The 18,021-nt window shown below is 48.3% G+C and overlaps 1 protein-coding gene across 7 annotated transcripts in view; it reads right to left on the reverse strand.

The window, feature by feature from the left end:
- LOC111846736 (myocyte-specific enhancer factor 2A-like) overlaps window positions 1–18,021 on the reverse strand; it is an 87,102-nt gene that overhangs the window by 12,605 nt on the left and 56,476 nt on the right. For 5 of the 7 annotated variants that reach the window (XM_023817248.2, XM_023817244.2, XM_023817246.2 and 2 more), the window contains 3 exons: window positions 7,577–7,678; window positions 7,354–7,488; window positions 6,086–6,293 (listed from right to left, as the gene is read on the reverse strand). In XM_023817248.2, coding sequence (XP_023673016.1) covers window positions 6,086–6,293; window positions 7,354–7,488; window positions 7,577–7,678 — 445 coding nt within the window. Of the gene's footprint in view, window positions 1–6,085; window positions 6,294–7,353; window positions 7,489–7,555; window positions 7,679–18,021 lie in introns of all 7 variants that reach the window. The other 2 variants (XM_023817250.2, XM_023817251.2) reach the window with 2 other exon arrangements.

The following is an 18,021-nucleotide window of genomic DNA, read 5'->3' on the forward strand; positions in this document are numbered from 1 at the left end:
CATCACAGCTGAGCTTTACCATTCAGCCGCGCAGCTGAGCGGTGTGCTCATGCCGGCGGCCATCTTTGGAAGGTCCACACCTGTCCATAGAGCAGTAAGTGTATCTCAAAGCAGCCATTGGGGACCCCCATAAAGTCCATGTTTTTGCTCCAAGAACTGTCTGACTGTGTGACAGAGACCTAAACCATAGACTATTTGGGGGTCGCTAAGGACCGGGGTGGGAAACACTGCCATGGAGGGCAATGGGTGCTCACAAGGACGTCAGAGCCAAGCAGGGAGAGGGAGGTGACGGTGGGTGGGGCTTCCCAGGAACCAGCTCTGTCACCTCCCTACAGACGGCCTGTTTTAGGCCCACCCTGAATTTCTGTTATCAACCTGAAGTAAACCATCCTCACAAGACGGTAACACTTATTGATCTTTGCACATATGAATTACAGAGTAAGACTGTTGATCAGAGTATTTCTTCTTTTTTTTTTGGTTTCTGACTGAATCCAGACCAGAGGGCTCTATGAGGATGGGCCTTCCATTAAAACACTACATTTTTAAAACAGAGTTGTAAATAATTAAAAGCCCTTTTGAAAGAGTGTTACATAATAACATGGTTTAACAACACAGACATTTTGTTCTTGTAAAACAAAAACACTCCTTCTAATAAGAAAAAAAAAGGATTTTTGCTGGAATGCATCACATCTCATCTTGGAATGATAAAACTTGGATTAAAATTCCACTATTTGGATACAGAGGGAACGTGACATATGAAAATGCCCAAAGATTTCCTTCATTTATGAGTTTTAAATGCTTTCAAATGTTTATAGCTTTAATAGTTTGACTGCTCAAAGGGGAGCTTAAGTTTGGTTTCGGCTGGCAAAGCTCAGAAATAAATGTGAGAATTGGGCACAGACAAACTGCTCAGTAGCCCCTCCAGGACCTACATCCACATTTTACTCAGAGAGCCCCTTAAAGAAAATGGATTTAATTGACCGTGCTGCTGTTCCAGACGCCCCTCTACAGCTTGGGCACATGTACAGCTCAAAGCCTGTCGTCCCAGAGCGCCCAAAATGAGCTTATTTTGGTATATAAATAGCTTTTGTAATTGCTGTTCAAGAGCTTGCGACTCTTCAATATTAATGAGCAAATGTGCTCAGCTCCCAGGCTGCTTACATAAGAGAATGCGGGAGCTTGTGCTCAGACTCCACTGCCATTCATAATGTGCGGGCGGCGGCGGGCAGCGGCGGGCGCCAGCGTCTCTGTGACGTCCACAGCGGCCGGGAAGGCAGGAGGGCCGTGCCAGATTCAGATTGGAGAGAAAGCCTTCAGCTGAGCTACTGACTGATACGGCTGGGGTTTTAGGTTGAAATTAATACACAGTCATGTGACGCTTAACAACGGGGATACGGTCTGAGAAATGCAGTGTTAGGTGATTGCGTCCTTCTGCGAACATCATAGAGTGTGCTTACACAAACCTAGATGGTGTAGCCTACTACACACCTGGGCTATATGGTGTAGCCTACTACACACCTGGGCTATATGGTGTAGCCTACTACACACCTGAGCTATATGGTGTAGCCTACTACACACCTGGGCTATATGGTGTAGCCTACTACACACCTGGGCTATATGGTGTAGCCTACTACACACCTGGGCTATATGGTGTAGCCTACTACACACCTGAGCTATATGGTGTAGCCTACTACACACCTGGGCTATATGGTGTAGCCTACTACACACCTGAGCTATATGGTGTAGCCTACTACACACCTGAGCTATATGGTGTAGCCTACTACACACCTGAGCTATATGGTGTAGCCTACTACACACCTGGGCTATATGGTGTAGCCTAAATATCAATAAAAAGTACAGAAAATACATAAACCAGCAACATACTTGTTTATTATCGTTATCAAGTATTATGTACTGTAGGTAATTGTAGGCGCTATACTTTTATATGACTGGCAGTGCAGTAGGTTTGTTTACACCAAAATCCCCACAAACACGCGAGTAATATGCTGTACTGTGACATCACCAGGCGGCAGGAATTTTTCAGCTCCATTACAATGCAATACGACCTCCGTCGGATATGCAGTCCACCGTTTACCAAACCATCCTCATGCGCCGCATTACTGGACATGCAAATTATTTCCAAAACTAAAATTTCAACCAAATCTCACCAAGAATTTTATCACTATAAAACACTTTTCTTTTAAAGTTATTGTAAACATTGTGGCCTCACAGTATCAAGACTGACATTTAGTGGATGGATGGATGGATGGATGACCGCATGGCTAGAGGAAATCAAAGTGGAGCAGAAGGACAGAGAGACAAAATCGGCAGATGGGGGCTCTGTCACGGAGGGTGCAGAGAACAGGAGGCGGCCAACAGCAGCAGCTGGGGGCTCAGTGGCTAATGCTGGGGGGGGTGTGGGGGGGTTTCAAGTCCAGCCTCTGCAGTGTGTCTGGATCTTGCATGTTCTCCCTATGTGGTGTGGATTTCCTCTCAGTATTCTTGCAAGGCTAATTAGCATTTCTCAACTGCCCATGATTTTCTGTATGTGCCCTGTGATGGACGGGTATCCTGTCCAGGGTGTACCCTGTCAACTGAGGGAAGGAAATGTCCAGATGATAATGCGGGAGAGGGAAGAGAGAGACCACACTTATGAGGAAGAGCAGAGAGAGAGACCACACATATGAGGGAGAGCAGAGAGAGAGACCACACTTATGAGGGAGAGCAGAGAGAGAGACCACACTTAAAGAAACGCTCCATTTATTTACTATACAATGTGTAGCAAGACAAAACGTCTATAGAGATTTCCCAGTTAGGCCTTTAATGTCTAGTATAAATAAAATCTGAGATAAGAACCAATCACAATGTCTGGCATAACAGAATTCTGACCTCGAAGAACCAATTAAAACATGAGGCCAGAAATGTTTTCTTCTTCTAGCACAAACATGAGCCCAGAGCTGAATGAAAAGCAGATGAGAAACAAAGATTAAAAGTCACTTCCGAGCTTCTTGCTCACAGTTTCCACGTCATCTGCAGCACTGCAGAAGATGTCACATAATTGCAGCAGCGTCGCTCTTGACTAGCTGTTTAAATATGGCAACAAGCTTTTAGGACTATATCCAACAGTCATCTGAAAACTTTTCCCTGCTAACCTGAGGTATAAATCATCCCACAGGACTTTAGCCCGATGACCTGAAGGCTAACACATATGATGATGACGTCAGTTACCGATAAGGCGGACGCATAACCTTTGGGGTGGCCTTGTGTTCCTCTGTATGAACATGTAATGGAGACATCAACAGCTGCAGCATTTCCCCCCATTGTGATGATGTCAATGCACACAAGGGTGTACCCCACCCGCTCTAAAGAAACCAGCTTCATTTTTCCCTTCAATTAACCCCACCTCAGAACTCACTAATTCCAGAGATACTGGAGATAAATGAGGCCACCTTGCCAGTGATCTTCAAAACATACTGGAAGTTATGAACATACTGTAAATATTACTACTTTGCAGCCTTGCATCTCTGAGTTTCTTTCAACTTTATGTTTTGAACTTCATGCGATTTGCCTGCTTCTTTGCTGAGAATGAGCCTCTCATTAGTAATATTTATCTTGAGTTAGGATTCTGATGTCTGGGCTTTCAGAGGATGCCCTTCTGCGGACAGGCAGACCCAAGTGCCTCCCACGCGCCACCACCAGACAATCCCGCTAAGTGCAAGTCGCCGTGACAGTCACAGCGACCCGATTCGGGAAGACGGGCACGAAGCTGTGAGGCACAGAGGAGTCCCTCTCTCAGGGCTCTCCAGCATGGGGTCTTTCAAAGGCTCCTAATGAGAAGTGGGAGCAGCAGAGCTAGCTGCCTGCACCCAGGCTGTGGGTACGGCCCATCCGAGGGGCCACCTGACCCCAACTCAGGGGCACCTCAAGGCTTCTGGAGGTAAAATTAAAACAAGGGCCCAGAAAATGACTGCTACGAATAACAGAAATATAAAAGGCAGCCATTTATTAAATGATTTTCACATATGTCTTTTACTTCCAGCCATTTTAAAATCAGAATATGTAACGACGTAATTCAAATTTTCTGATGATATTTCTAGTTAAGTCGAAATATTCTGTCAGGTACTGCTGAAAAACTGGCACTGGAAGCAAATATTTTGTAGACAATAAACAGTTTCATTATCTACTTTCAGTGAAACAGACAGATGTGCAAAGTCTGTGTCTTTGGCTTCTGCTGTGGTTAGAGATGGTGAGCCGGGAAAACCAGCAGACTGTTTCGTAAAGAAGCAGAAAACTCTACGAGTTTCACTGAGAGCAAAATGAAGAGAGAGAAAGACACTTTCCACTCTCTCATGACATTTTCCACAAGCATGAAAAGGCACAAACAAGCTGCCATTACCACAGAAAGCCAAGGCGGTCACAGCCGTCAATTACGTGCTATAGTTTGCGGTAACATCTCAGTCTTTAAGACAGCATGAATCAGCATGTGAATGCACTCGAGTTTAAAGCTAAACTTTAACTTTGTTAAAAACTGTATCGTTGAAATGAGTTCACAGGATCCAGGTGTGATGGAGACTAGTAACCACCCCCATGTTTTGACTCTCATAAGGCGTTTGTTATCTCCATTCTAAAACAGCAGGATCAAAACTATTCTTTCGAGAGCTCACCTATGACCACTGAGTCTGTATCATGTGCGCTAGACTACAGCAAACTCACTTTATGAATGGTTTGGTGGGTAACATCGTGTTCACACTGCTATTTATCAAAAGATTTAGAGAGCCTTCAGGACTGACACCCTTCTGAGGGCGCGCTCTATCCCTGCACCCTGCTGAGTGTATGCTCTACACCGATGCCCTGCTGAGTGTCCTTCTTAGGGGGCACTTTACCCCGACGCCCTTCCGAGGGCACGCTTTACCCCGACGCCCTTATGAGGGCACGCTTTACCCCGACGCCCTTCCGAGGGCACGCTTTACCCCGACGCCCTTCCGAGGGCACACTTTATCCCGACGCCCTTCCGAGGGCACGCTTTACCCTGACGCCCTTCCGAGGGCAGGCTTTACCTCGACGCCCTTCCGAGGGCACGCTTTATCCCGACGCCCTTCCGAGGGCACGCTTTATCCCGACGCCCTTCCGAGGGCACGCTTTACCCTGATGCCCTTCCGAGGGCACGCTTTATCCCGACGCCCTTCCGAGGGCACGCTTTATCCCGACGCCCTTCCGAGGGCACGCTTTACCCCGACGCCCTTCCGAGTGCACGCTTTACCCCGACGCCCTTCCGAGTGCACGCTTTACCCCGACGCCCTTCCGAGTGCACGCTTTACCCCGACGCCCTTCCGAGGGCACGCTTTACCCCGACGCCCTTATGAGTGCACGCTTTACCCCGACGCCCTTCCGAGGGCACGCTTTACCCCGACGCCCTTCCGAGGGCACGCTTTACCCCGACGCCCTTCCGAGGGCACGATTTACCCCGACGCCCTTATGAGGGCACGCTTTACCCAGACGTCCTTATGAGGGCACGATTTACCCCGACGCCCTTATGAGGGCACGATTTACCCCGACGCCCTTATGAGGGCACGATTTACCCCGACGCCCTTATGAGGGCACGATTTACCCCGACGCCCTTATGAGTGAATGCTTTACCCCGACGCCCTGTCGAGTGCACGATTTACCCCGACGCCCTTATGAGGGCACGATTTACCCCGACGCCCTTATGAGGGCACGATTTACCCCGACGCCCTTATGAGGGCACGATTTACCCCGACGCCCTTATGAGGGCTCGATTTACCCCGACGCCCTTATGAGGGCACGCTTTACCCCAAGTGCACGCTGCCTGCGGAAGCCCACCATAGAAGCTAAGCGCGTCAGACCAGCCTTGTGCACCCGTACACCTGCTCCCCTCGCAGGCCACTTTGTGGTTTTGCTCGATTATCTTGCATCCGGTAGTGGGCAGGGACGCTCGCAAAGGTGTGAAGTGTAACACTCATCTCACAAACAAACACGGCATGCGTTTCTCTTCAGAGCAAAGCCGCTGCCCGTAACTTCCACTCTGAGCACACGCTGTCACAACAAGTGAGGAGCTGACACTGACCTGCACTGCCTGTGCTGGGGGGGCGCTGGGGGCCTCCGGGGGACCCCATGTTGCGGTGCATGGAGCCTGGGGGGGGTGAGAGCATGCTGGCGTCGCCGAGAGAGGCCGGGGCCCCCAGGGTGCTGCCGGGGCTGTAGGGCAGGCCGCTGGGGCTGCTCACTGGTACGGCCACGTGCATGGAGAAGCTCTGCTGGGGCAGGGCAGCCGGCTGGAGGGTGGGGGCAGGGTGGGAGGGGAGACACGGAGGGCATCAGTGAAGGCCGGTAGCAGCCACCCAATTGGCTCCCGCCAGTCACGTGGCCGCCACCGCAAGCGGACGGGAAAACCAGGAATCTGTCAGCAATCCGACATGAGAGGGCAGCCACAGAGACAAACAGAGGCTCCATGTGAAGACGGCGGGTTTGGGACCTTTCAGCAGCAGGGAGAGATACCCGGACCGCAGCGCCTCTCACTAAACGTTGGGGGTGGGGGGGGGGGGTGTTTGTGACCTTGGGAGAGCTTCACACCAAACAGCTGCTGGCTGAAGAACAGTAAGAGTGGCGAATCGGCGACCCCCCAGGCCTGCTCTCCTCTGCAGGCCGCTCCTGAGGAATAAGCCGCACCGCACGCATGCCATGCAGGCTGGCACTCTCTGGCAGTCAGCACCGGCTGGTGTCTTTTTAGGGCCCCCGACTCCCAGCATCCTACCACCACAGTGCTGACGACCAAAGCCTGCGCCAGTGGCTCCGGAGAGGTGCAGAGCAGCCAGTTAGTGCCTTCATTAGTGCATTAATAGGGGCTATGGGGGGCGTCTGGGCTGCGGAACAGCTCAGCTTAATGTGGGACCATCATGGCTGTCGACCACAATGAGATCACGGGCTGGTTAACGCACGAGGGGACTCAGCGGCACGCAGACAGCCACTAACATTTCTGCAAGTAGATGACCACCTCAAGGGAAGAGGCGGCCATCATTTGTCGGCCAGGAGGCTGATCTTCTACAGAGGGGCAGCTCGGTATGTAACCCGAGGAGGGATGGGGTCAGTGACCAGCCGGGAGGCCCAGTGAGGTCTGAAAGACAGGCCATTCCAGCAGCGTGATCTTACCAGGGGTGGAAAGAATGAAAAACTGGCAAAAGAATTAAAGAGTGACCCATTTTAAATTGACTGGGCCTTTTCCAGATAATAGGTGTGTGTGTGTGTGTATGGGGGCAGGGGGGGGGGATGTTAGAACGAAAAAAAGGTGAAATCCTTTTTTCCACAAAACCAAGCAGAAACGTGGCAATTACTTACGATTTTATGATTTCTCATCATATTATCAAACTCCTCATTAATTTTTTTATACTTTTCTTCAGTGTGGGGGGTGAGGACATAGGAGGCGTCTGGGTCCGGGCTATCGCAGCCTCTGTGCTCTTTCTTGTTTAGCGCCTGTGGTGGACATCAACATAGAAGAGCCAATCAACACAAAGCGGGCCCGAGGGGAGACAGTACTTACAGCACAGCGCGTGAACATTACATCACTGTCTTTGCCTGAACGGTCGTCCACGAAGGGGCTGTGCCCAAAACAGTCATCGGGTTCAGGGCTGGCACAGTCACTGTGGCCCTTGTTTCTTAATTTCTGCAATAAAATTGGAGATCTCACACATACGCACATAAAGCACAGCCCAGAACTGACAGACAGCATCAGCTCTGTACATTCTGGCTTGCTTGCACCTGAAAATAAAAACACAGCTTGACAAAAAAATCATAATCTTTGTAAACACAACCTTTGCGATTTTAAATAATGACAATTTAAATGTGTATTGCTGCTAACTCGTTTACAGCTGGCCATATTAATGCATCTCAATGCAGCAAAATGTTGGGTATGAAAAGCAGAGAATATTATCTGGTCTGACGCGCCTGGAGGTAAACATTACACACAGGAATGCATTTCATAAGCGATCAAGGATCTGAAGCTCTGTCAGCGTAAGTTACGGATGATGTCACACCACGGAGCTGCTTGGCAGCAGATTCCAGACGTTTCCTTGGCCATTTTGTCCCATCTCCCATGAATATGCAGCCTCACTGCCCTTCTCTGGATAGCTGGAGAACAAGTGAAGTCTGCCTTCTCTGTACCAATGAGCTCCACGGCTGGGAACGTGACTGTGAACGTGACTCCACACTTGCATGACTTGCAATTAGTACATAAACATTTAATGTACCAGTCCATCATAGAATAGGCACATGTGCGTGAACCCAACATAATATTAGCAAGCATCCCCATTTTCTGTAGAGATTTCAGCCTAATTTCCATTGGAGAATATCTCCCTGATGATAAATGTAAGCCCATGTGGACAGTATATTTTCAGATACATACCAGTGTGCTTTGCTGTGCATTTATTTCTTCTGCGAAAACACCTTTGTGGGCTATTTCCTGTGGGCTATTTCCTGTTTACTGAAAGCTTGTCTTCACTTCAGGTCCTAACAACCCCCTTGTTTACTGTGGAACTGTGCACGTCACCTGCCAAGGTTCAGCGAAGTGGGTTGCAACTACAAATTAGAGCTCCAACCTGCCCATTATCCAAGTTGTTTGAGCGGCCGGAAGGGGGGGGAGCAGGGCTGGTAAGGGGGGCTTTGCCAAAGGCAACCCCCCCAGGGGAGCCAAGCGGTCAGGATGGAGGAGAAGGGAAGAGAGTGAGAGTCGGCAGACAAGCTCACAGAAAACAGAAGCTACAAAAGCCAAACTCCTTTCAGCAATGCCACAACACAAAGGCCGCAAATGCATGTGCATGCCGTGTTAGGACAGTGTCATTATGGGGACAGTGTGTGGCTCCACAGGTCAGGACGCAGAGTCTGTGATCAGAAGGTCAGCACAGTGGTATCAACGTCAGGTTCCGGAGCCAGGCCCTTACGGCCTACGACTGCTCCAGGGACTGTCTGTATCAGCGTCAGGCTCCGGAGCCAGGCCCTTACGGCCTACGACTGCTCCAGGGACTGTCTGTATCAGCGTCAGGCTCCGGAGCCAGGCCCTTACGGCCTACGACTGCTCCAGGGACAGTCTGTATCAGCGTCAGGCTCCTGAGCCAGGCCCTTACGGCCTACGACTGCTCCAGGGACTGTCTGTATCAGCGTCAGGCTCCGGAGCCAGGCCCTTACGGCCTACGACTGCTCCAGGGACTGTCTGTATCAGCGTCAGGCTCCTGAGCCAGGCCCTTACGGCCTACGACTGCTCCAGGGACTGTCTGTATCAGCGTCAGGCTCTGGAGCCAGGCCCTTACGGCCTACGACTGCTCCAGGGACTGTCTGTATCAGCGTCAGGCTCCGGAGCCAGGCCCTTACGGCCTACGACTGCTCCAGGGACTGTCTGTATCAGCGTCAGGCTCCGGAGCCAGGCCCTTACGGCCTACGACTTCTCCAGGGACTGTCTGTATCAGCGTCAGGCTCCTGAGCCAGGCCCTTACGGCCTACGACTGCTCCAGGGACTGTCTGTATCAGCGTCAGGCTCCGGAGCCAGGCCCTTACGGCCTACGACTGCTCCAGGGACTGTCTGTATCAGCGTCAGGCTCCTGAGCCAGGCCCTTACGGCCTACGACTGCTCCAGGGACTGTCTGTATCAGCGTCAGGCTCTGGAGCCAGGCCCTTACGGCCTACGACTGCTCCAGGGACTGTCTGTATCAGCGTCAGGCTCCGGAGCCAGGCCCTTACGGCCTACGACTGCTCCGGGGACTGTCTGTATCAGCGTCAGGCTCCGGAGCCAGGCCCTTACGGCCTACGACTGCTCCAGGGACTGTCTGCCCCGACTTTCCCTCAAAAAAAAAGAAATCACTTTGCATAAAAAATTCATCTAGTAAGGAAATGAAAGGAACGCCGCTGCTTTCTAGCACATTCAGTTCTATTTCAGTGAGAATAAGTGCAGGTATAACACACGTCGACTTCACAGTTCAAACAAGCTGCCTGATGAAATGAAGCCACATAATCCGATGATGGCAATCAGAAGGAAATATTAACTGGACTGCGGTGTACAGGCCATAGCCCCGTTACTGAGAAATCCCCATGTGATATGAATCATATGTAATGAATTCCCCCTAAAAAGTGCTCCTTTGCATTTAAAGACTGAGGGTCAGGGAGCGAGTGGAGCTCTGCTCCTCCTAAGCGCCTTGGCGACTGTGAGGTCTCCCACAGACGCTGCCTGCGGCGCCCCCTAAACGGATCAGTAAATCAGCACATGGCAAAACAGGTGTCCTTCTCTGCAGCACCTGTCAGCCGCACGCTCGCCACGTTGGCCAATCGGGCAGCACTGCGCCTCCCCTCAGCCATACAAGGAGTTGTGCGCCAGAGCCTGAAGGTCAGTGGTCGTGACCCCACCCCACACTTGCTTCCTAACAGTGATATGTCAGCACTGCTGCAGCTGGCATATCTGACAGCTTGTGCGGCCATACAGTTCTACACTGCAATATTTAGGGTTACATCCAGCCTACTGCAAACATGCTGGTATTTCCTCTGCTTTTGTGTAGACTGCCGTACGGCTGCCCTTTTAGATCGAGAAATCAAACTTACAAAGCTCGGATTTCACATTTCCTAGCAGCACTGGCAGCTGTTTTCCTAAGGAATCAAACTGCAGTAGAGGAAAACGGCAAGCGTGACGAGCATGCCTGTCAAATGCTCCCACGATGTGAAAAAAACCTGTTATTTTGATGTTATGGGGATAACTTTTTCGGCTCCCGCAAGGGGAAACTCAATTTTGTAAAAATCTGTGACTGCAATCAAAAAACTATAAATGCCAAAAGTCTTGTATTTTATTTGGTTACTTATGGTTAAGGTTAGAGCTAGGTAGGTGTTAAGGTCATCATGTTGGGATTAGAGAATCCCCCCGGGAAATAAATGGAGAGTCCCAAAAAAGATAGAATTACAAACCTGTATGTGTGTGTGCCTGTGTACTGTGTGCGTGTTTGTTTGTCAGGGGGAATGAAGAGGGTGGGGAGTGGACCTGTGGGAGGAGTAACAAGCATAATTCCATAATCTGTTAACAAGCTAACAAAGCCCAGGGAGGGTAGTGGGAGAGGAGGCATTCTCCGTTATCGCTCAGACTTACATAGCACTACTGATAGGATTTGGCTCCAACATGAAAAAGGCAGAGGATTAATCATGATTAATTAGGGACACTGTACTGTACTGTGTCTGTGTGTCTATCAGAGAGAAATGGTCACGTGACACAAACATTATTCCAGCACCTTGGCTCTAATGTACACCAGGAAGACTTGTCAAGAGTTCATCCTCCTGCTTCTACAAAAATGGCATCCTCAATCAGTCATTCTCTCCCTTACTACAGCATTGGCATCCTCAATCCATCATCCTTTCCCTTACTACAACAATAACATTCTCAGTCAATCATCTTCTCCATTACACCATCTATGACATTCACAATCAGTCATCATCTCCCTTAATACAATGACATGCTCAGTCATCCTCTCCTTTACTACAACAATGACATTATCAAGCAGTCATCCTCTCCTTTACTACAACAATGACATTATCAAGCAGTCATCCTCTCCTTTCCTACAATAACATGCTCCATCAGTCATCCTCTTCCTTACAACAACAACAACATTTTCAGTCATCCTCTCCATTACTACAATGCCATCCTTAATCAGTCATCCTCTCCGTTACTACAACAATAACATCCTGCCATCGTCTAGGGTATAAGTGTATCAACAGATATCCCCACTCAATCATCCTCTCCCTTACTACAACAATGACATCCTAACAATGACTAGTTATCCTCTTCTTACTACGGCAACATTTTAATCAGTCATCATCCCCCTTGCTACAACTGCCCCATTCATCATTTATCAACACAGGTGGGCTTCATAAGCTCCCTTTATTAACTACCCCTTATCTAAGTAGAAACACATTTTAATTGCAGAGGTTATATCATCCAAAGCATCCAAACCAGTTCTGTAGCCATTTATAAAGATCGTTATTTTACTGCACTAATTCAGATAAGTACTGGAACACCAGGACTGCTACACTCCTGTTAGCCTTTGGGTAACATCCATTCCTCAACTGCAAAACTGCTGCTTTGTGTATAACTCAGCTATGAATTCCATGAGCACAACACTGGAACAAAAAATATATACACTGAGTGACAAAAAAAATAAATAAATAAATAAATCACCCAGAAGTAATGGTTTGATTTGGATGTAATTTAGTACACGTGCAGACCAGTGATGGGTATGTAAAAAAAATTTGATTTGCAAGGAGCTGGCACGTCTAGTCACCAGATACAGAGGATGCCTCATAGACACATTACACAGCATTATCAGCATTTGATGGACTTTGATATGGGTCACATAGTGGGTTTGTATGAGGTCGGGTGGTCATATCGAGCAATTGTTTGGCATGTGGGGCATGCAGATGTCAGTCGCCCGATTTTGGAACCAGTGGGCACATGAGGGCACATACACACGTTGTGAAGGTTCCGGTCACCCAAGACAGACCACACCAAGGGAGGATCGTTGTGTTGTATGCCAAGCATTACAGAACCCCATGACATATGCGCCTGCCTTCTGGATACAGGTATTGGCTTCTCTACAACACCTCGTGTCATCCTGCACTATGTCTCGACGGCTGGCATCAGCGGGACTATGTGTTCACCATTCCATGCATAGGCTGCCATTAACACCATTGCAGAGACGGCTGCGTTTGGAGTGGTGCTGCAACCGGGAGGCATGGACTGCTGACGAGTGGCGTCGTACCATGTTGAGTGATGAATCTCGGTTCTGCATTACCACGGATGACTGTTGTGTGTGCGTATGGCAGAACCGAGGGGAGAGGACCAATCCTGCCAATGTTGTGGAGAGACACCAGTGTTACTCCTGGCATCATGGTGTGGGGAGCCATAGGGCATGACTTCAGGTCATCTCAGGTAGTGATTCGGGGGACCCTGAATGTCAGTGACATCCTGCGTCCACATGTCTTACCCCTCCTGAGACAGCACCCTGGTACAGTCTTTCAACAAGACAACACTGTTCCACACATCGTCCTATGGACTGCCTGTGTCATGTTGAGGACCTCCTATGGCCAGCCAGGTCCCCCAATTTTTCTCAAAATCGACCATGTGTGGGATCAGCTCAGATGTCAACTCAGACCCAGTGCCAATCTACAGGATCTTGATTAATCATTGTTCATATATTGCCAACTCTGTTGTCCATTTGATCTGATATTATACTCATTGTGACACAGTCACATGACCTTTCACCACATTCAGATTAATTTAATTTCCACCACTCCATCTTAACTTTTTTGTCACTGAGTGTAATTACACATTCAAACAGCTAAAGAAGTCAAAATTTCTGAAGGACACCATTACATTTGCATACTGTAAATGCAGAAAACAAGCTTTTGTTGCCTTTTAAGCTGAATGCCAAACTGACACAGATTGTCCTAGATACGGCATTACAAGGTAAAAATAGTGTACGGTCAGCATTATTGCGTAAACTGCCCACAGAGCCGGGAGAAGCACTTTCAGCCAACTGGAAGCCCTGGAAACATTCTGTACGCTGAGGAGAAGCATCATACGTCACAACAAAAGCTTTTACCCGCATTATCTATGCATGCATTCACACAGGAAGTTCCAAAGTAGCTGGCAACGAGTGCCCTCTTGGTGGAAATAAAAGTAGATATATGCAGAAAGAAGCAGGACAAGGCGTGACTGCGAAGGCTAGGATGGAGCGTGGACCGTGCTCTGCGGGGAGCCCTGCTCCTCTGGAGGAGGCGAGCACTGGGGTAGGCCCAGTGCAGGCAGAACAGGAGGCAATGTCAGGCCAGCAGCGCGTCAGGAGATGACACGGCCCAGCGGGGCAGGGAAGCAGGCACGTTTGAAATGACACACACTGTGACACCAATCAAAAGATGGGAATAATGTGTGCTGTCTCTCAGCTGCTGCCTATTCTGGAAGAAATCATGCATCATACATCTACAAACTATGATGCATAATGTAACTATAATGTGATTTGAATACTAACTAGGGTAAAAATATTTCCATCTCAAATAATAAAAAAAAAAGGCAGACACAGTTTCCTTGATCTGTGGTTATTTCATGATGGATTGGCAACCTGAGCAAGTGCCATGTCGCCCCCTATGGGGCCGGGGCTGGGCTGCCAATTACATGCTGCAGTCTATTCAGGCCCAGTCATTTAACAGGCTTATCAAGGAGCTCCTGTGAGTGGAGACAAACACCTCAGGCCGGAAATGCCGTCTGCTCTGCAGCCTTTGAGACGACAACTCATTTAGTGCAAGAGCACTGGCTCCCTGCTGGGTCATGGGCTCATACACGCTAGAGCGCAGCCGCGCTCGAATGCTAGTCACATGGGTCCCCAGCCTTCTCGCTTACAGAGAACAGGACTGTAACCACTTGATGTTCCCACCATATTATTCATGAACAGAAATGTAGAGTTCATCAGCTGTGACTCATATAATCTCTGTGCCATTTTCTCTGAAAAATCCATGTTGCTGATACTGAGACACGTCACCCTGCATATTATTGCTGATGTTCTTTAATCATGAAACTTGAATATAATAAACTTAAAACAAGTGATGCTGAATCCCATGTTCCCCTGGTGATGGCCCAGGCAAGTGTTTTGAAATTATTGTACGAAGACGCAGAAACATATGCGACAGAATATTTCCTTATCAAGAAGCAGAAGACTCAAGGAAGTGTTAATTATCCGAGGAGTGCAGAAGACGAAGAAATCGCATCGCAGCCTGCTGGTATATCCGCCGTAAAGCCATTGGGAGACAGACGGGCTTTAAAGCCAAGCCAGCCGACAGAAGATGCCACAGAGAGCCCGTCCAAACCGGTCACCTGCCAACAGCTCCACGCTGCCTTCACGAAAGAGCCAGGCAGCTGGCAGGTCGCAGGCCAGCCATATTCAGACTGATATACTAAAGATAATTGCTAGTCAATGGTGGCCTAGATTGTCACTCTGATTAATATAGCCCTTCAGCCTGCCTACTGTGAATCCATCATGCCACGGTGTGTAGCGCCCTAACCCAGCAGCTGATAAAAATATGCTTTTCTAAATGACGAGCGTGACGAAGCTGTTAGCCGGACACACTTTCAATCAGGAGCTCTGGGTATTTTCAGACACCCGCAAGCTGGGAATTTGAGCGCACAGGTGGAGAAGCCGAAGTCACCTGAATGTCACATTTCCACATCGGCATTAATGGGAGTGACTGCGAGAGAAAGGGAGGCTTCCACATGCCCCTCCATACTGCCAATGTCAAAGCTGGGTGCTGCTTGTGCTCACCATATACTCCTCCCCATGTTATGCTTTACGTGTTACGTGATGTGAAATAAAAAAACCTTAGTACAGCCAAATTAAAAGTGTTACAGTGACTGCGTGGACACAGACATAGTGGTTAAGGGACTAGACTGGGAGACAGAAAAACAGAGAGTGGAAGCCCAGGAGCAGCTGCTGCAGCTGTGATTGTGAGCCTCAGAAACATCTGACTGAAGGTGCATTAGACCAGGTATAAGTTACAGAAGGAACACCATGAAAACACAGCGAGACTGTCACGGGAGGCCAGCGATCCCGAAACCGTACGCCCACGGCCTGTCCTCGTGTGGCGCTAAAATATGTATGAGGACAATTAAGGGTTCCGCCGAGGCCAGGGAGGGCTTGGTACATCGACACCATGCTCTCATCAGTTTGCGGGCAGCCAATGGCATGGGTGTCATGTGACGCCCCCTCTCAGCACCGCCGCGCCCATGTCTCATGTGCCAGTGGGCAGGCATGGCGTGACAGCAGTGTTCTGGCCGTGATCCGACCCCGGTTCAGCCTTGAGAAAGTGGCTTGCTGCCCCAGGATGTAGACTGAGGTGGACGAGTGACAAGGAGGGACTTAAGCACGGACCCTCTCCACAGATCGGCCATTACCAATGTGGACAAGCGCCTAAATTACCAGCAATACTGCGTCTCCCACCAACAAGACATCAAGAAAATGAGACTGAACATGAGGCGCAGACAAAAAGACAAGGTCACGGAGATCGCTCCGTGCGAAAGGCATCAATTCAAAATCAAACATCAAGAATAGAAGCTCTATATAGAATATAGTTCATACCGAAATAGGTCAGCTTATGATCCAATTTAGTTGGACAATTGAAACTGAAAAACAAGACCCTTAACTCTATTGGGCATAAAAGTACTGCTTACGAGTAACTTTCAACAAGTCGGAAAAAACGCAAACAACATTAACATAAAAAACAACATATAGCCTGTCAATAAATCTATGCCTGTACATAATTAAAAATACAATTTGACCAAAAACCAAAACCCATATAATATACATCAGTGTAAATTACACACAACATTAACACATTATTTATTTTACAGGGACGTGTTATAGGATCCATGCTTACCTGCCCTAAAACATGAATTTTATGCCTGTATCCAACCATTGTGCAAAGACGGCAGGCAGGAGACCCACTGAAAGTCTGAACATTTCATTTCTTCTTATTTTCTTCTTATTTTCGACCTCAATTTAGTCATTTCCAATTCAGCTCTAAGTCGTCCGCCCACAGAATCACCCACACATTTCAGCAGTTTTATTTCAGCATTCCACAGTGAAATAACCACCAGGCAGGATAAATTGGGGTGGAACCCTTGCTGAACTCCTGGTTCTGCACACCGAACGCGCCTTGGGGAGAACATCTGAACGCGGCCTTGGGTGAGGGAATGACTGTAGGTACCTCGATTCATGAGCCCCGACTGACAGGAACTGTAAGTTGTTTCCTCCCTCCATTTGTATCATGTGAATAAAGGCCCCTCTCAGCTACAGATGGAAAACATAACTCTTGTTTAATAAAAACTGTTGCTGATCATAGATTCGTCAGTAAATAAATATAACAGAAAATAGTAGCATGCAAATCTGAGGTTAAACATGCTTCAGTGCTAGTATTCAGTTCTGATACTTTTACAGCTAAATTAAATTACAGCTTCAAATAATTCCAAGGTGCTTTTTTTTCAAAAGCACATTAGCAGTGGACTTCATACGAAAATGTCTTCTGTGTAAAACAGTTACCCGGGTCACAAAAGAATGTTAATCCAATCTGTAACAAAGGCATTTACATTTCCATTTCAAGATGTTTTTTTCTCCAAATACACAAAAAAAGACAATTAAGGACAGATCCATCTATGTCAATGACAGTGTTTGTGGTTGTTATGATTGTATCATCCCAAAGTAATTCCAAGCAGAAACATGAGAATAAACTCTAGAACAATGGATTAGTTAGTGTTGGAGAAACTGCAAAGCTTGTAGATTATTTAAATCCTGTTGTTATTGATTCAGAGTAAATTATGTTTCTCAGTTGTCATGCTGGTTTCCTTCTGGGGCCCAAGAGAGACAAAAGTGTCCATCAGAGACAGACTGGAGTCAGAGGGACATGACTGCGACTAAAAACCAGCTAAGGCTGAAGTGAAAAGGCATCAAGGAAATGTACACAGTTACCAGGAGCGGACATCAGCACCAACTGAGGTCAAATTTCATAGAAATAACAGGTCCATATGACTGGATGATGATACTGCAATGCTTTGCTGATCTGATGAAGCGCATAAGATCATTAGCATCTAGGATTGCTTTTGGCTCTTTGCATGCAAACAGCGTTACATAGCATGTGCGTCCTGTAGAGCACCCATGTTGCCGTGTCTGAGCCCTAAAGCTGGATAAATGACAAAATATAAATATATTCTGATTCCTACTGGACAAACCGGAAAAAAAATGTAAACATTACAGGCTGTATGGGAGCTGCATGGGAGCTGCATGGGAGCTGCATGGGAGCTGCATGGGAGCTTCATGGGACCTGCATGGGACCTGCATGGGACCTGCATGGGACCTGCATGGGACCTGCATGGGACCTGCATGGGACCTGCATGGGACCTGCATGGGACTTAGGTTCAGAAGCTTGATTCTCTTTACCATTCTG

The sequence above is a fragment of the Paramormyrops kingsleyae genome, chromosome 13 (genome assembly GCF_048594095.1).
Source record: "Paramormyrops kingsleyae isolate MSU_618 chromosome 13, PKINGS_0.4, whole genome shotgun sequence".
NCBI classification, from domain to species: Eukaryota; Metazoa; Chordata; class Actinopteri; order Osteoglossiformes; family Mormyridae; genus Paramormyrops; species Paramormyrops kingsleyae.